Source organism: Pyrgilauda ruficollis, unplaced genomic scaffold, assembly GCF_017590135.1.
Source record: "Pyrgilauda ruficollis isolate IOZ18807 unplaced genomic scaffold, ASM1759013v1 scaffold21, whole genome shotgun sequence".
NCBI lineage: Eukaryota > Metazoa > Chordata > Aves > Passeriformes > Passeridae > Pyrgilauda > Pyrgilauda ruficollis.
The window spans coordinates 1,803,953-1,820,292 of NW_024520318.1; the positions used below are offsets into that span (position 1 = coordinate 1,803,953).

A 16,340-nucleotide genomic window follows, 5' to 3' on the forward strand; every position below is an offset into this window, starting at 1 on the left:
CCTGCACTAAATTTACTGGGATAATGCTCCAGTTATTTTCCAGTTCTTGCCTATTTCTTCAGTTCTTGTGAGGAATCCAATTAGCAATCCAATTTACAGTGCGAGCCACGAGCATTATCACTGCTGAACTTCAAGGCAGGAACAAAAGGAGCCAGAAGAGCTCCTTTAAAAGAGCTTTGTGACAGGGATGGGGATATTGTGACATTGCACTCTCAGCTGATGGTGGTGAAACTGTGTTGCATCACCAGCTTTAATGAGCGTTGTCACAGCACAAATACCTGTGGGTTGGCTTTCTTTTCATGTGTGTGTGAAACTTGCACGTCAGACACGTTGGATGCAGTTCAGGGATACCTCTGGAAGTGCTGCCCTGTGTCAGAGAGGGGATAACTCCCAGCCCTGCTGAGGCAGCTGGGAATAGCTGGATGCTCAGAGGCAGAGCTGCTGGCTTTGTGCAGTCAGGGGAGCAAACAGCACCCTCTGCTTCCTAAATCCCTGGAACCTTTTAAAAACTCCTGCTGTGCCTGTTGTAGGCTTACAAGCAGCGGGATTTTCCTTTGTAGCCTTTTTAAACCAAAATAGCCCAAGCCGTATTGAGCTGCTCAAACAAGGAGACATCCCAGATTAATGAAAGTAGGTTTAAATTAGAATGAGGGGGAAGTTGTTCCCTGTGATGCCCTGGCACAGGGTGCCCAGAGCAGCTGTGGCCGCCCCTGGATTCCTGGCAGTGCCCAAGGCCAGGCTGGACACTGGGGCTTGGAGCACCCTGTGAGAATGGAAGATGTCCCTGCCCATGGCAGGGGGTAGGGTGGAATGGGATTTAATTTCCCTTCCAACCCAAACCATTCTGGGATTCTGTGAAATTGTGATCACTCAAACATCATGGCTTATCCTTCCTTGGTAACCACGGACAGCCACGGCAAAGGTTTCACTTTAAGGCAAAGCATGGACAGGAGCCAGGAGGTGTTGCTTTAGTCCTGGTGTGTTTGTTAGCAGGCTGCACTAGGCATGAACCCCAGACTAAGAAATAATTGTTTTGAAAAGGTAAATATTTGCTCATCAGAACACAAGAGGGACCCGAGGATAATTGTACAGGAGCTGTTTGCTTTCCACTTGTCTTTGGTAATCTTCCGTGTGCCAGCTAAAACATCTTGTCCCATTAAAGGAATCCTGGTGAGAGGTGGGGTGAGCTGAGAGCTGCTGGGAGAGGACAAGAGTGGACATCAGGAGAGGTTCAAGTTGGATATCAGGAAGAAGTCCTTCACTGAAGGAGTGGTCAAGCATTGGAATGGACTGCCCAGGGTAGTGGTGGAGTCACATCCCTGGAAGTGACAAACAGCACTTTGGGATATGATTTATGGGTTAAAGGTTGGACTTGACGATCTTGGAGATCTTTTCCAACCGCAATGATTCTGTAATTCTATGATTAGGAAAATGAGTGTATTTTTCACTCTGAGCTCTCTGATGAGAGAGCGTGAGAAGGGCGATATGCAGGTAAAAATATTTTGCACATTATTCCTGCTCAAAAGCTGCACATAAAAATTACGGAGAGAGCTGACATTTCCAGATTCACTTTCCTGACTTTCCTTGCCTCACTCTGTCTGGCTGGAGACAAAACCAGGGAAAATGCCAAAAATACAGTTCAGTGAGTGAAGATTGCTTAAACAGTCAGGGAAGGAACACATGGAAAAAGGAGGAGGAGTGGGAGCAGGAGGAGGACAGGGACACTCTGTCCACCCAGGGCTCCACCAGATCACTGGGGCATTTTAGCATTAAGCATTTTCCCAGTGCCAACCTAAGATGTGCTGAAATAAATGAAATTTGCTAAACGACAATTTACTCCTTCTTCTTAACTATTCATTATTTCTTTTTGCTTGCTCCAGTCCTCTCTGATGGCATTTGCATGTTACAATTATCCAGGGAGATAAACTCCTGGGGGGGAGATGTCGCAATTGTCGTGGGATGGATCCTTCCCCACCGCTCCCACCTCGCTGGCACAGGCACGACACGGAGTGCTGACACATCCCTGGGAAAAGGTGTTTGTGCAGGTACTGCTCAGCCAGAACATTGCAAAACCAGGACTCGCTGCACGGCCGAGGGAGTGGAAACTTCCCCAGCTGATCCCGCTGCTGCAGCTCATTATTTATTTAGGAGTATCTGCATTTATATGAAAGATGATCCCAGTGATGCTCGTCCGGCAGTTGAAGATTTCTTGGGGAAAAGAGGCCACGGAGCCAGGGCTGCTGCGAGGGGCTGCTTCAGTGCCCAACTCCTGGCATGGATGGAGAGGATTGGAGAGGAATGGTTTGGGCTGGAAGAGACCTTAAAGCCCACCCAGTGCCACTCCTGCCATGGGGACACCTCCCGCTGTCCCAGGTTGATCCAAGCCCTGTCCAGCCTGGCCCTGGACCCTTCCAGGGATGGATCAGCCACCCTTTCTCTGGGCACCCTGTGCCAGGGCCTCCCCACCCTTCCAGGGAAGGATTTCTTCCCAAAATCCAGTTCTGATGCTGAACTGGGTGTGGGGTTCTAAGGTATTTTGGTGGTGCCACTGAAATACATCTGTGATAAGAAAGAGCTTTTGAATATCAAAACTAGCCAAAATTTGGATACCAATTACCTCAGATTATTGGATAGCTCATGAGGCACCTGTAGCCAGCTGTGGAAGGTTTGGGGACAGGAAGCACTTGGAATTTTTTGATGTGTCTCCACACCAAGCCTGAAGCAGCACGGACTGCTGGCTGTAGGTACCCACACCTCAGTACCAGTCTGATTCCACTTGATTTCACCTTTAATTCTCACATGGGGAGAAATATTGGAAAGGGAAATCAAAAAATGTGTGGAGAAAACTTCTTGGGATGTATTATTTACCTGGAGTGAAATACCAGACGTGTCCCAAGCTTCCCCTGAGCGAGGAACCATCGTGTCCAGAGCTGGACGTGCCGAATTAGTTTACAGCATCTTTTTTTGAGCTGTTCCTTTATAAATCACTCAATCTCTGTGCATTTGGCAGATAATTACTGCCTCAGTGAGGCTTCTCTCTTGTGCAATTTGTGGCTGTGGGAAATGCAAGGAGCTGTGGAAGCCCTTTCCTCTGCCAGCCCCATGGGTGAGGCGGTTGCTCCCCATCTTTAATTAGGCTGCTGCAATCCCATCCCAGCCCTTTCCATGCCAGCTGCTTTATCCTGAGCCTGGCTTCACTTGCTTTGTGTCAAATTCCCCATGATGAACATTTTACCTGCATTTTCTCCCTGTTCTTTTTTTTTTTTAAGTGCCTAAAGCTCCTAAAAAGTCACAGAGTGTAACTCATCCTTGAGTATGACCTTGAAATAAAGAGATATTTCTGATTTACTCCATGATTACAAAGCAAAGATAGGAACTGCCAGAGAAAATAACGGGAACAGCAGCCTGGCTGCCAATGGATCTATTCCTGACCCTGCCACAATTTCCTCCCTCTTTGCTCAGTCATTGTAAGAAAAGCAGAACCTGTTTTTTTGTTGTTTTTTTTTAATATGCATTTGCCAGATTTACCCTATTTTATGTCACGTGGATATTTGCCCTCTCCTTTTTGTCCTGTTTCCTGATTTTTCCCTCTTGCCTGAGCATATTCCAGCACTGAGATTCTTATTTTGATGCAGAGGGTGCGTGGTTTTAATATCACTTTTAAACCCAGACTAATGTTTGTTGATAATTGAGGAGGGCTCTAACTTACATCGGGCCACATAAAACAATTTCCATAGCCTATTTTGAGCTTGGACCTCCTTATTCCAATAAATTGGAGGCTGTGTCTGTCCTGGCTGTACTGAAACCCCAGGATCAGCAGAGTTTATCAGCTCTTACCTGTTCTGATGGAGCAACTGCTGAAATAAGGGTGGGGCAGGCAGGGATGATGACAAGTGGGAATTCTCGGAGTTAATTCTGACCTCCACCCGTGAATCAGAGCCTTCCAGCCAGGGAGTTCCCATGGAAGTTGCCTGGAGATATTCTCAGCATTTGGGCTCCTCAAATTCAGACAAAAGACTGTTTATTGGAAGGAATATGGAGGACAAAGTTGATGGTGCTTTGAAGCAAGGGGTTTTGTTTGGGTTTTCCTCGCTGGGTGTGAGGACAGAGTCAAGAGGAGCCCATGTCCTTTTTTCTGTTCCTGGTGGAGTTGTGAGACAAGCTCAGATCCAGCCCTGGGAGCACCTCAGGAGGCATCAGCCCTCCTTTGTCAGCTCACAAACCCTGAATTCTCAGTTTCCTGAGATTATTTTCCCTGAACATTTCATTAGTTTCAGCTCCTTGATTCCCTTGACTATGACAAGTTTGCAGCAGGGCTGCTTTGGGTGGTTTGGTGTTGGATCTGAGAATCTGCACTTTGAGTCCAGCTTTGCTCCTGACCTCCCAGGATTTCAGGATATTCAGCTGTTGTTTGGTCTTTGAGGGAAAAATAACTGAAATTATTTGGGTAGGGGTGAAAGGACAGGGCTGCTTTTGCTGCATGAATATTGATCATTGGGTGTGATTAAGAGAAAGTTAATTATTCCACGTTCTGTAATATTTAATTTGCAAATCTGCCTGTTCTGCTTTAATTTCAGTGCTCAGCCTGGCACGTGGCCACTTGTCCATGTCTGTGCCCTGGGGTGCAGCAATTCATCTGGGAGAATTGTCCCAGTTTTGGCTCTCACTGGTGCTGCACCACTGTAATTTGCTGTTAGTGTGGTTCTGCTGACTCTCCTACATTTGCTGGGCTTCTTTTACCATGGCTTAAATAGTTGTGTGGATTTTTTTTCCCTAACTTCCAAATAATTATGGAATTAAATTTAGAACTGGAGCATCCAAAGTCAGAATTTTAGATTATGGCAGAATCACAACGATCAGAAAACCTTAAAAAAAATAAAAAGACCAAAAATCAAAAAACAACAACAACAAAAAACCAACCAAAAAAGCAAAAACAAACCCAAAAACCCAACTTGTTTAAGATTTCAAAATTCCATAAGCACAGGAATTTTCCCTGGAATTCTGAATAAATTGGACACTCAGATGTGCAGGGGCACTGGTGGTGATCCTGATCCTCGTTCCCTGAGGAGCAGCACTAAGGAGAAGGTCCTTGGGAAGCTGTTTTTGATAGTTTTGGGTAAAAGCTGCCCACAGGGGCCTTGGGAGGAAAGTTCTGGAGGTTCATGGTCTGGTGTGTTGTGGCCCTCAGTAATGGGTTTGGGAGGTGATCCATGAAATTGGCCGGGAAACCTTTATGGCAGGATAAATGAGAATTGTGATGAGATGAAATTAAGAAAATGAGTTTTAAACAAGAGGTGTATGGTGCTGGCCAGCTGAGCCCCAACATTTCTCATTCCTTAAATTAATGGGGCATTTGTACTTTCAGGGTCAATGCAGCTGGAGCTGGATCATCTCCTCTTCTGCTTTTGTTCCCTTTTTCACTGTTGGATTATTGGTTCTGTTTGCTCTTTTTATTTGGATTATTTTTGGTGTGAATGCTTCCAGCTGCTGTGCTACAATTAGCCCAGTGAAGCAATTAACTACAATTAACATGGAACTATAATGGGGCAGGAGAAAAGAGACTTTTATAAAGAGTCTGGCATCATAACCCTCACAAGAGAGCTGTCACCCACCTACTGGGCATACTGGTGTTACTGGGAGCTCCAAAATTCCACCCTCCCACCTTCATGTGCATCTGGGATCCCGTGGAAACCTCTTCCCATTGTCCAGGAATGTGTTTTGGGTTTTTTTTTTTTTCCCCAGGAAAAAGGATTTCAGATCTGGAAGAGTTTCCTAAGCTGTGGTGTGGTCTCAAGCTGTCAAAAGTGTTATCTCACCTCCTCTCTCTTTCAGCTGGGGAAAAAAAATGCTTCTGTTCCCTGCTGAGTGCCAGAAATCCTTTTAAGTGTCCTGCTGGAACCCAATGATTTGGAATATTACGTTGGGAGAGTTATTTCAGCTTTTTTTTGGATGCAAGAAAAATGAAAAGGGCTGGGGAAATCTAAAAAAACATTTTAGCAGAGATTGTTTTCGGCAGCTTCTTTCCTTCCTAGTAAATACCTCTTGCCTAAACCCTTTAAAATTTAGTAAAGAAGGTGAAGAATTCACACAAAAAAAGAATTGCAGTTGGTTAAAACTGCAGGGACCCTCCCAAAAAGCACCTGCTGCTGTTTCCCTGCCACTTCCTGCACCTCCCAAAGCCAAACACAGGGAACAGGCACAATAAGGAAGAGAAGTGTTTTGCATGGATCCCACCATGGGAGGGCAATGGAAATCCTGAACAAAGTCCTCTCCACGTTCTGTTTGCCAAATGAAATGTTTAAAGAGCAATATTCCATCGGGTGTGTGCTCCTGGAGATAGGAGCCCCAACCTTTGCATTCCTGGAAAAAACCTTTTCCTTGTGCTCTGAAAGTTGACAATTAGCCCAGTGAAGCAATTAACTACAATTAACATGGAACTATAATGGGGCAGGAGAAAAGAGACTTTTATAAAGAGTCTGGCATCGTAACCCTCACAAGAGAGCTGTCACTCACCTACTGGGCATACTGGTGTTACTGGGAGCTCCAAAATTCCACCCTCCCACCTTCATGTGCATCTGGGATCCCGTGGAAACCTCTTCCCATTGTCCAGTAATGTGTTTTGGGTTTTTTTTTTTTTCCCCAGGAAAAAGGATTTCAGATCTGGAAGAGTTTCCTAAGCTGTGGTGTGGTCTCAAGCTGTCAAAAGTGTTATCTCACCTCCTCTCTCTTTCAGCTGGGGAAAAAAAATGCTTCTGTTCCCTGCTGAGTGCCAGAAATCCTTTTAAGTGTCCTGCTGGAACCCAATGATTTGGAATATTACGTTGGGAGAGTTATTTCAGCTTTTTTTTGGATGCAAGAAAAATGAAAAGGGCTGGGGAAATCTAAAAAAACATTTTAGCAGAGATTGTTTTCGGCAGCTTCTTTCCTTCCTAGTAAATACCTCTTGCCTAAACCCTTTAAAATTTAGTAAAGAAGGTGAAGAATTCACACAAAAAAAGAATTGCAGTTGGTTAAAACTGCAGGGACCCTCCCAAAAGCACCTGCTGCTGTTTCCCTGCCACTTCCTGCACCTCCCAAAGCCAAACACAGGGAACAGGCACAATAAGGAAGAGAAGTGTTTTGCATGGATCCCACCATGGGAGGGCAATGGAAATCCTGAACAAAGTCCTCTCCACGTTCTGTTTGCCAAATGAAATGTTTAAAGAGCAATATTCCATCGGGTGTGTGCTCCTGGAGATAGGAGCCCCAACCTTTGCATTCCTGGAAAAAACCTTTTCCTTGTGCTCTGAAAGTTGAATTTGATGTCAAGGGGAAGAAATCCACTTTTGAAGGAATTAAAAATCAGAGGGAACAGGACTGATGAGGAGGTGCCTGGCACTCACACCATCATATTTTCTAGATGAGCAGAATCTTTGCAGATAGAATTTAAACGCATTTGGAGATAGAATTTATACCATCTTGCCAAGTAAATATTCTCACTTTTCACCTCCAGCGTTGGGATTATAACTTTTAGTCTACTTTACAGACACTTTCAAGAGGAATTGTCACAGATTTTGCCATTTTTCATCTCCTCCACTGCTGTGTTCATTACTCAAAGCGTGATTACAACTTGGCACCTCGTGTTTGCAGGTTCCCAACTGTGATAAACTGTCAGGACAGCTCCTGTTGGAGCCCAGAGCTCCCAGCTGAGCCCTCGGCACACTCAGGTACTTGTTAATACCTTAATTTGAAGCAGATCAGAGGGTTTTTTCCCTCCAGAAACAGGAGAGCTCTTGGGCTGGAGTTCACCCCAGATCCATTTCAAGGATTCTCAAACCTCGCCCTAAAACATTCACCACAAAATAATCCTTCTGCCACAGTGCCAGCCTGGCCCACACACATCCAGAATATTTATGAATGAGTGGAAAACAGAAGAGCTGAGTCACGCAGCCAGAGGTCGTTTCTGAAGAATAAAATTTTATTTTTTTGGCTGAAAAAACTGCATACACATGTTCAGATCTGGGCAACCTTCACCACATGTCTTCGTTTCCAAATAAATGTGTGCTCTGAAGCATGCAGGAGCCCACTGCAGCTTGAGAAAGGAGTTGAGAGGGTTTTCTTTTTAATCTAGAACTGTGCAAACATCATTTGAAAGCTATTTACATTTTGCTCCTCTCACTTCTACTAACAGGAGCATCAGCTGGTAGAGACGTGCAGAGTGCAGCTGTAATTTATGATTTGGCACCCACGTTTGATTTGTGTAGGGTGAAAACCAAACAAACCTCCCATTGTTCCAAAACCTCCCCACAGGCAATGGTAATAAATCTAATTTCTTCTTTGTAAAGGAGATCTCTCTAAGCCTTCCCTGCAGGTATTAAAATATTATTTCCACTCGGGATCCTCTTCCCCTGGTGCTGATTTGCACTTTGCTACGTTGGTGAGTGGGAGCAGCAAGAAAAGATTTTGATTTTCATCAGAGAAGGCAGGAGGGCACTGAGAAAAAGCAGGGCTGCTTCTTCCTGTCATCCTCACTAAGCTCCAAGATGAGGTGGAGAATTTTTTTCCGAAAAGAAAATATTTTAGACCATCTGAACTCAGACGCACGAACTTAGGTGTGAAAAAAGCTGGATTGGAGTTCATCCTTCTGTTGCTTTCTCTTCCAAGTTCCTCTCCCATCCATTGAAGCCTGGAAGTCACCAACCAGCCAGACACGAGCACTCCAATCCTGCTGGAGATCCTCATTTTTTATCTCTTCTAACCTGGCCCCTGCACTGTGTTGGTAGAACTTTGGATGTGAGGAGCCACCAAAACAGCCTCAGCCAGTGGTTGGATGCAGAGTGGTTGGATGCAGCTCATTTCCAAAGAAATGAAAAATGTTACAGATTAAAAGAATATTTAATGGACGTTACAAATCTAGGAAAGATTTTCCTTTTGGGTAATGCCTTTATGCATTCATTGTTCCCAGCTCTACATGGGAAAGAGAATGGCTGAGCAGGAATTAAATAGGAAATAGGGTTTGCTTCCACTGCTCATTGTTAAATGTGCTTTTTGGCATTGGAAACAATCTTTAAATGCAGGCTAAAAGCATCTATTTGGAGAAAACAGAATGATAAGAAAGTGCTCAAGGTTTTGCAGAGAGATTCTGCTATTTTGGGGTTTAAGGACATTGCAAGCAGACCAGTCCATAGGGAATTCATCAGATTTCCCTGCTGGAAAACCTCCCAATGTCCCATTTTCCTCTACACTTGTGCTGCCTAAAATGCCAGGACAGAGAGGCTTGGACACATCACATCCCTCCAGTCTGGTGTTCACAGTGAGTTTGGGGCAGCAGAACTTTGCTGTCCCTCAAAGCAACAGATCCTAAAGCAGCGCTGGGAAAGACACTGGCTGAGCAAGAATGAAATAGGAAACGGGGTTTGCTGCTGGAGGTGGGAGCTGCGTGGATCCTGTGCCATTCCAGGAGCTGTGTGCCATTCCCAGAGTGTTCATGGGACAGGGCTCGGTGCCTCGCTCTGCTCTCCAGCCCCGGAGGTGAAGCAAGCAGGGTTTTCCTAAGAGCCAAACCTCAACGTGAACCATTTGTGAACCATTTCACAGAGCCGCTGGGCCCTGCTGGGCCCGGCTCAGTTCAGCACGGCGCTCTCGGGCTGGGGCCCGAAGATCTGGGAGAAGAATTGCAAGGCCAGGCGGACGTGGATGGGCACGAAGACGTAGGCGGTGTACACCACCATGGCCAGCACGGTGACCGTGATGGTGTGGAACATGGACTGCTCCCAGGGCTCCAGCACGTAGCTGCACGTCACCAGCTGGTACTGGTAGTACAGCCAGTACAGGTAGTCCTTCACCCTCTTCACGTCCATCTTCAGCTCCAGGGGGGTTGGAGAGCACCTGGAATGACAGGGAAATTGGGATTACAGCGGGGGCATCCCGTGGAAGCGCTACACAAACTCCTTCTCTGAGGTGTCAGTGCCACCAGCTCCTCTGGACCAAAGGGAGCTGTTGGGTTCTGCAGCTGCTGCTCAGTTATTGGAGATGCATCAGCTGGGCATTCCCACTTCCCAGAAAAGCTGATCCAACCCTGGAAGTGTCCAAGGCCAGGCTGAAGCGACCTGGGATAGTGGAAGGTGTCCTTGCCCATGACAGGTGTGGGACTGGGTGATTAAACTCCCTTCCAACCCAAACCTTCCTGTGACTCTACCAATTTCCACATTCCAAGTGTATTTTCCTATCCATTCCCTGTGGAAATCAGGGAAATAGGCATTTAAAAAGAAAGTCTTTGGGCCAGCTTCCAGAAATGTTCCATAAATTCCATAAATGTTCCATAAATTCCTTAAATGTTCCATAAATTCCATAAATTTTCCATAAGTTCCATGTATGCCCCGGAAAGATAAGATTAAAACAACTGCCCTGCAAAAACTTCTCTGCTTACTTTTGATGATAATTTTTATTGCTCTGCAATTGTTGGGAATAAAGAAAAGCCAAGTTATGAAAGAGAAAGGGAGAAAAAAGTAATCTCTGGTTGTAGAAGGATTTTTTTTTTTGCAGTTTATTCCAAAGAAATGAAAAACATTACAGATTAAAAGAATATTTAATGGAAATTACAAGTCTAGGAAAGATTTTCCTCTTGGGTAATGCCTTTATGCATTCATTGTTCCCAGCTCTACATGGAAAAGAGAATGGCTGAGCAGGAATTAAATAGGAAATAGGGTTTGCTTCCACTGCTCATTGTTAAATGTGCTTTTTGGCATTGGAAACAATCTTTAAATGCAGGCTAAAAGCATCTATTTGGAGAAAACAGAATGATAAGAAAGTGCTCAAGGTTTTGCAGAGAGATTCTGCTATTTTGGGGTTTAAGGACATTGCAAGCAGATCAGTCCATAGAGAATTCATCAGATTTCCCTGCTGGAAAACCTCCCAATGTCCCATTTTCCTCTACACTTGTGCTGCCTAAAATGCCAGGACAGAGAGGCTTGGACACATCACATCCCTCCAGTCTGGTGTTCACAGTGAGTTTGGGGCAGCAGAACTTTGCTGTCCCTCAAAGCAACAGATCCTAAAGCAGCAATGGGAAATTTTTACCTGGGATTAAAATAGGGATGGGCCATTGATGTAGGTGAAAAATATTCCAATATTCAGTGTTTTCCTGCTCTGTTCTGGAGGGATGTGGGATTTACCAAAGGGAAGTTTTCCCCCTTAATTCTCCCAAAGCATTTCCTTCACTTCCATCTTCCCATATTTCCTAGACCGAGAGAGTTCCTACAACACTTTTGGGGGACAGATCAACATTTCAAAAGTAGCAGTGGCTGTCTCTGTGACCAGCTTTTCTTGCAGGGGTTCAGGCTGGGGAGAAAGGCACCGCTGCTCTCTGACCAGGCATGAATGGAAGCTGATTCCTTTCAGATCATTTATTGGAAGGCAGAACTCCAGAGAGAGAGAGAGGTCTTAAAGCCTTGGAAATACTGCAGAGCCTTCAGTGAAAGTGGCCCAGCTGGCAAAGTGGGACTCCCTGGGAGCCAAAATTGTTTCTGTTCAGACTTCCTGCAAAAAGAGCAGCGCTGTCCAGCGAGGGGGGGAAACCCTTTCCTGAACAGTGAGGAGAAGGAGAAGGAGAAGGAGAAGGAGAAGGAGAAGGAGAAGGAGAAGGAGAAGGAGAAGGAGAATTAGAAGGAGGAGAGGAGTCCCCTCACACTCTCCAGGATTACGGGATTTACACAGGGGTTAGGGCTGTGCTGGTTAAACTCATTCCTTCTGTGGGTAAATCCCTGCTGATCCCGACCCCTGCCCGGAGAAGCTGCAAGGCTGGAGCACTGCTGGGGGTGTTTGAGTGACCAGAGCTGCTCACACTCCTGTTCATCTCCATCCAGAGCTGCTTAAGGACAGCTACAGGCAGGAAAAACATCCCCCAGGCTGATTTTACTGATATTCCAGGCTGCAGCCTCACCATCACCCCTTGGAGAGCCACATGAATAAAGGATGAGGCAGTTAAAATGATGAGCAGCCCTTTGGATTTAACCGAAGCCCTTGGCACCTTTTTTTCCAGCCTGGGGATTGCATTTCCCTGCAGCCCCAGCACAGCCTGGCTTCCTCTGGTTCTCCCAGCACGGCAGTAATTCCATTCCCAGGCACTCTGGAATTCCAGGAGGAACACGAGCTGCCTTCGAGCTCTGTGGTCTCCTAATGAATGCTGGAGGTTGAGATAAGTAAAAGGCAAAAGCAAATTACAGTCTGTGCCCTCACCACTGACACACTCCCCCTGCATTTCATGCAGCCCGAGAGCAGGGAGCTGTGCAGGGATAACACAACTCCAGCTGCATAATTTATAAAGGAAAACACAGGAGGGGAAGGGGGAAAAGCCATTTGAAAGCAGCTGCTGAGGCAATGAGAGACAAGGCTCCCCCGTGGCATTGGCACACAGATCCCTTGGGGAAGGGACAATTTGCATCCCTCTGGGCCCGCTATGAGGAATAAGGAGTAGCCCAAAACCTCCACACCTCCCGAGGTCTGTGGCAGCTTTCCCACCCAAATTAATTGTAGCAGCAATCAAAGGGAATAGCGGATTACTAGGCAAACTTCAGAGGCTAAAAATTTGTATTTAAACAGGATTTGTCCTAGAGAGGCTTCACTTCCATGTCTGTGTTTTATTCTATTCCAGCTGGCACTCCCACTTGAAAGGGCCCTGAGTTATTCACTCATCAGCTCCCACTATTCCAGAGCAGGAGATAATTTGTTCTTATGCAATTTTAACTCAACATTCATTTGTCTACAAATTTGAATTGAAACACTCGGAGGTGCTGGGGAAATGCCTTCCTATTTAGAGGCCACGGGACTCTTACAGCCAGCTATGAGTGAAATGAAGAGAATTCAGCTCCTCTTAAGCAATATTCAGATTATTTTCAGCACTTGCACCTCCAAGAGAAAAAAAAATGCAAGAAGAGAAACCTGTAAAGCAGCTTTTAATGTTTTAAGTGGCTGCCTGATTTTCTTGCTTGTTGACACATGTCTCTGATTAGGGCAGCTGAAAAGATAAATCATCGTCCAAATATCAAGGTTTCATTTCAGAGCATGCCTAATCTCCCAAATTTCTTTATTAATGACCCTATTTTCCAGAGTCAGAGCCAGTTGGGTGTTAGAAGATGCCAGTGTTAGGTCTTTTAATATGTAATTTCAGCTTTGAGCAGCTGGGATTTGGGGAATTTTGGTCACATTTTCAATCTGCAACTCTGACCCGTGGCTGGACAGCTCCTGCTGGGAAATTCCTGTGGAAAGAAACATTCTTGCAGGGGAACTGGGAGAGACTGGTTTCCAAAGAATGCTTGAAAAATACTTGATGCCCTCAGCAGGAGGGGTTGGCCAATTTACACATCCAGGGAAAAAGGGTTTCCAACATATATTCAGGAAAAATTCATCTGGAGTGGGGAAAAACAAAGCCTGGAGCTGGAAATGGCCTCATGATCATTCAACAGGTGACCTCTGCTGCTTTAAATGGAAAGTAGGGATGAGATGAGAAATAAAAGCAGCAAACAATCACTCCATCCCCAAAATACAAATATTTAATTGGCTAAAAGTGGCCATTTGCTGAATAATTGCTGGGATAGCCCAGCAGCAAGAGTGGATGGGGTTTGCAGCATCCTGAGGGAATTCTCTCATGCTGGAGCTTAAATAAAATCCTTCCACGAGTCCCTGAGGGGGTTCCAGTCCCACCAGTCCTGAGCACCCACATGTAGGCAGGTGCAGCCAGGCAAAGTGCCAGACTGAATTTCAAGTCGTCTGATCTGTAAATAATTTTGGATATTAGAAGCTAAATGGGCAACCGCCTCCTTGGGATCGGAATAGAAATCCTATCTGCGAGTTATTGATGTGGAGCTGCTCTTATTTGTAACTTCACTGTGTTCAGTGGGTTTGTCCTGCTAATATCCTGGAATTCTGGAGTGCACAGCAGAGTGAAGCAATCCTGGTTTCTCTCCCTCAGCACCCTTGGCCATCCATTAGAGAGCTCCAGGAAACGCAAATCCCTTCCATATGTCCTGTGCAGCACCAGGATGAGGGTCTGAGCTGGGGAAATGTTGCACATGACTCAGCCATTCTGCACGTAGGTGAGCACGGCTTGGCTGAGCCTGTGGGCTTTGCTGGAAATAAAATCTTCCAGGAGTGGAAGGGGTAAGGCAGAGAGAGCAGTGGTGTTTCCAGCCCTGTTTCTGTCTTACCTGGCTCAGGAGAGTGAATTCCAGCATCTTCCTAACCTTTAACCCCAACTTCCTTCCTGCTGGCCTCAGTGGCAGCACACAGGTGCTATTTTGGTTCTTTCAAATGTTACATAATGCACAGCAAGCCCAGGAGCTTTCCGTGTCCAGGAAGGTTTCCTGTTACCTCTGGGAACCTCAGACCCCTCCTCGAGTGGCAGTGCCACACCTGCACAAAGTCTGATCCGACTTCCTCGTCTCCAGCTGGACCCTGATCTGTGTGTGTGCTCCTCCTGCAGCAATTCTGGACTCCCAAACTGGGGTTTGGTGCTGGAATTCTGCTGCATCTCTGCCTGGAGCAGAGGATTCTGGAGCAGGAGGATTCCTGTCAGCCTGACTTGCCAGCTGCACATGACAACAGCCAGAGCATTTTTCTCCTCCAGTTGAGATGTGTACACAGGTGGAGTTTATGGTGACCTACAACCATGTGGAAAAGTCTTTTCAGATGAGATCCAGAAATTTTTGACCCTCAGGAAAGCAGAGGTTGCTCTGCAGCAGCCACAGGGATCTCCTTTGGCGAGAGGCTTCTCACCATTCAGAACCAGCCCAGCAGCTGAAGGCAGCTGAAGTTTGGGCTGATTTCATGCCTTACCTGCCCCCTGACAGCTGGAGGCTGCTCCCAGCAAAGGCACAGCTCTAAATAACTGAGCTGCCCCTGTCTTTGCAGCCTGGCTGATTGATCAGTGCCCAATCCCCTCCTTACTCAGGCACAGGGAAAGGAGAAGATGCAGCTTCTCTGTAACAACAACGTTCCTGGAGCAGCTCTGTCCCATTTTCTTCCAAGGCTAAATTAATTTTTCAACAATTTTCCTGTTCTTCCCTCCCCTGAAGTTTCCTCAGTTGTTTCCTTACATAACCAGCTGCTCCTTGCAGTTTAGGTACAGATCCTTTCCTTTCCAGCTTTCCTGGCCTGGGCATGGTTTGTGCTCTGGGTCCTCCCCCTGTGCCAGGATTTGTACCTCGGGGCAGAACAGGTGAGCAGCTCTGCAGAGAGATGGGAAAACGGCAAATTGAATCCCAGGGGAAGGGAAAGCTTCCCCTCTATTTTGAGTGTAAATATAATTTAGGAACATGGTTTTGAACAGAACTATTCCCAACCAAAACCTCAAATTTGGGACTAGAGACCAGCACCAGGTTTAAATTGCAAACACTTAAAAATTGAGAGTTCTCAAAGAGCTGTTCCAGGAATATCTCAGAGGGGTTTTGCATTTGCTCCTGCTGACAAACCTCAGTTCCTTGTGAGATTTGGGACATCATCCACATCCTTCAAAGGCTTCCAAGTTCAGGAGGTTGTGTAAACACATCAATCTACCAACAAAATAACTGAGATGTCTGGGCTCTAAAATAAGATTTACTTTCAGTTGTAGCCCTTATTTGATTCAGACTTCTTTGCTTTGCTCTGAGTCATTTCTGAGGCAGCTGAAAGTAACAGCCTGGGTTGTGTGCAACATGAGGAAGTGAATATTGTCACAGCTATGACAGGTATTAGTGGAAAATGGGACCAAACTCTTGTGCAAGTGCATCTCTCTCAGATCTCATCAAAGGAAGCAGAGTTGCATCACTCCAGTCACTGCTCCAGAGGGGAAAAGCAAAAATGGACTGAGATGCTTGCAACAGATAAGAAATAAAAAGGGAGATGCAGTTTTTTTCACAGATTTAACCCCATCTATGCAGAGAGGAACAGCATCCTTTGCAGGCACTTCCTCGCTGTGAGCAAACAGGTTTGGACACACAAAGCTGTTGATACCCATAAAGCAAATGAAAAGCTCCATAAAATGTGGCTTGGCAGGACCCAGAGCAGAGCCCTGGCTGCCTCCCAGCCAGCTGGAGCTCTGTGTCCTGGTGCTGTGGGGCTTTTTGGGCACAGAGGGGTGGCACAAGCACTGCCATGGGCCCATGCTGCTCCCCAGGCAGTGTTTCAGCATCTCCCATTCCAGCTGGAATTTTGGAATAACATCCATGCTCCATGCACAGCTTTCCTGCTTCTCCCCACCAAACCTGCACCAGAAATCACTCGAAGCACTCCTGGAATTGCAGTTATTTGTACCATACTCGTGATATTCATCAGAGAAAGAAAACCCAGCATCTCAATTTCTAAAGCATTAAAATCCACATCAAAAT

At 46.0% G+C, this 16,340-nt stretch overlaps 1 protein-coding gene across 1 annotated transcript; it reads right to left on the reverse strand.

Annotated features, from left to right (window-relative positions):
* Window positions 1-9,602: 9,602 nt before the first annotated feature.
* Window positions 9,603-9,839, reverse strand: SPTSSB (serine palmitoyltransferase small subunit B). The gene has a single exon (XM_041467907.1). It carries the CDS (start codon window positions 9,837-9,839, stop codon window positions 9,603-9,605), a length of 237 nt encoding a protein of 78 aa, XP_041323841.1.
* Between the last annotated feature and the right edge of the window lie 6,501 nt (window positions 9,840-16,340).

What these genes read in the sequence shown, in the direction of transcription:
- SPTSSB (XM_041467907.1), bottom strand. Translation starts at nt 9,839, where the DNA reads ATGGACGTGAAGAGGGTGAAGGACTACCTGTACTGGCTGTACTACCAG.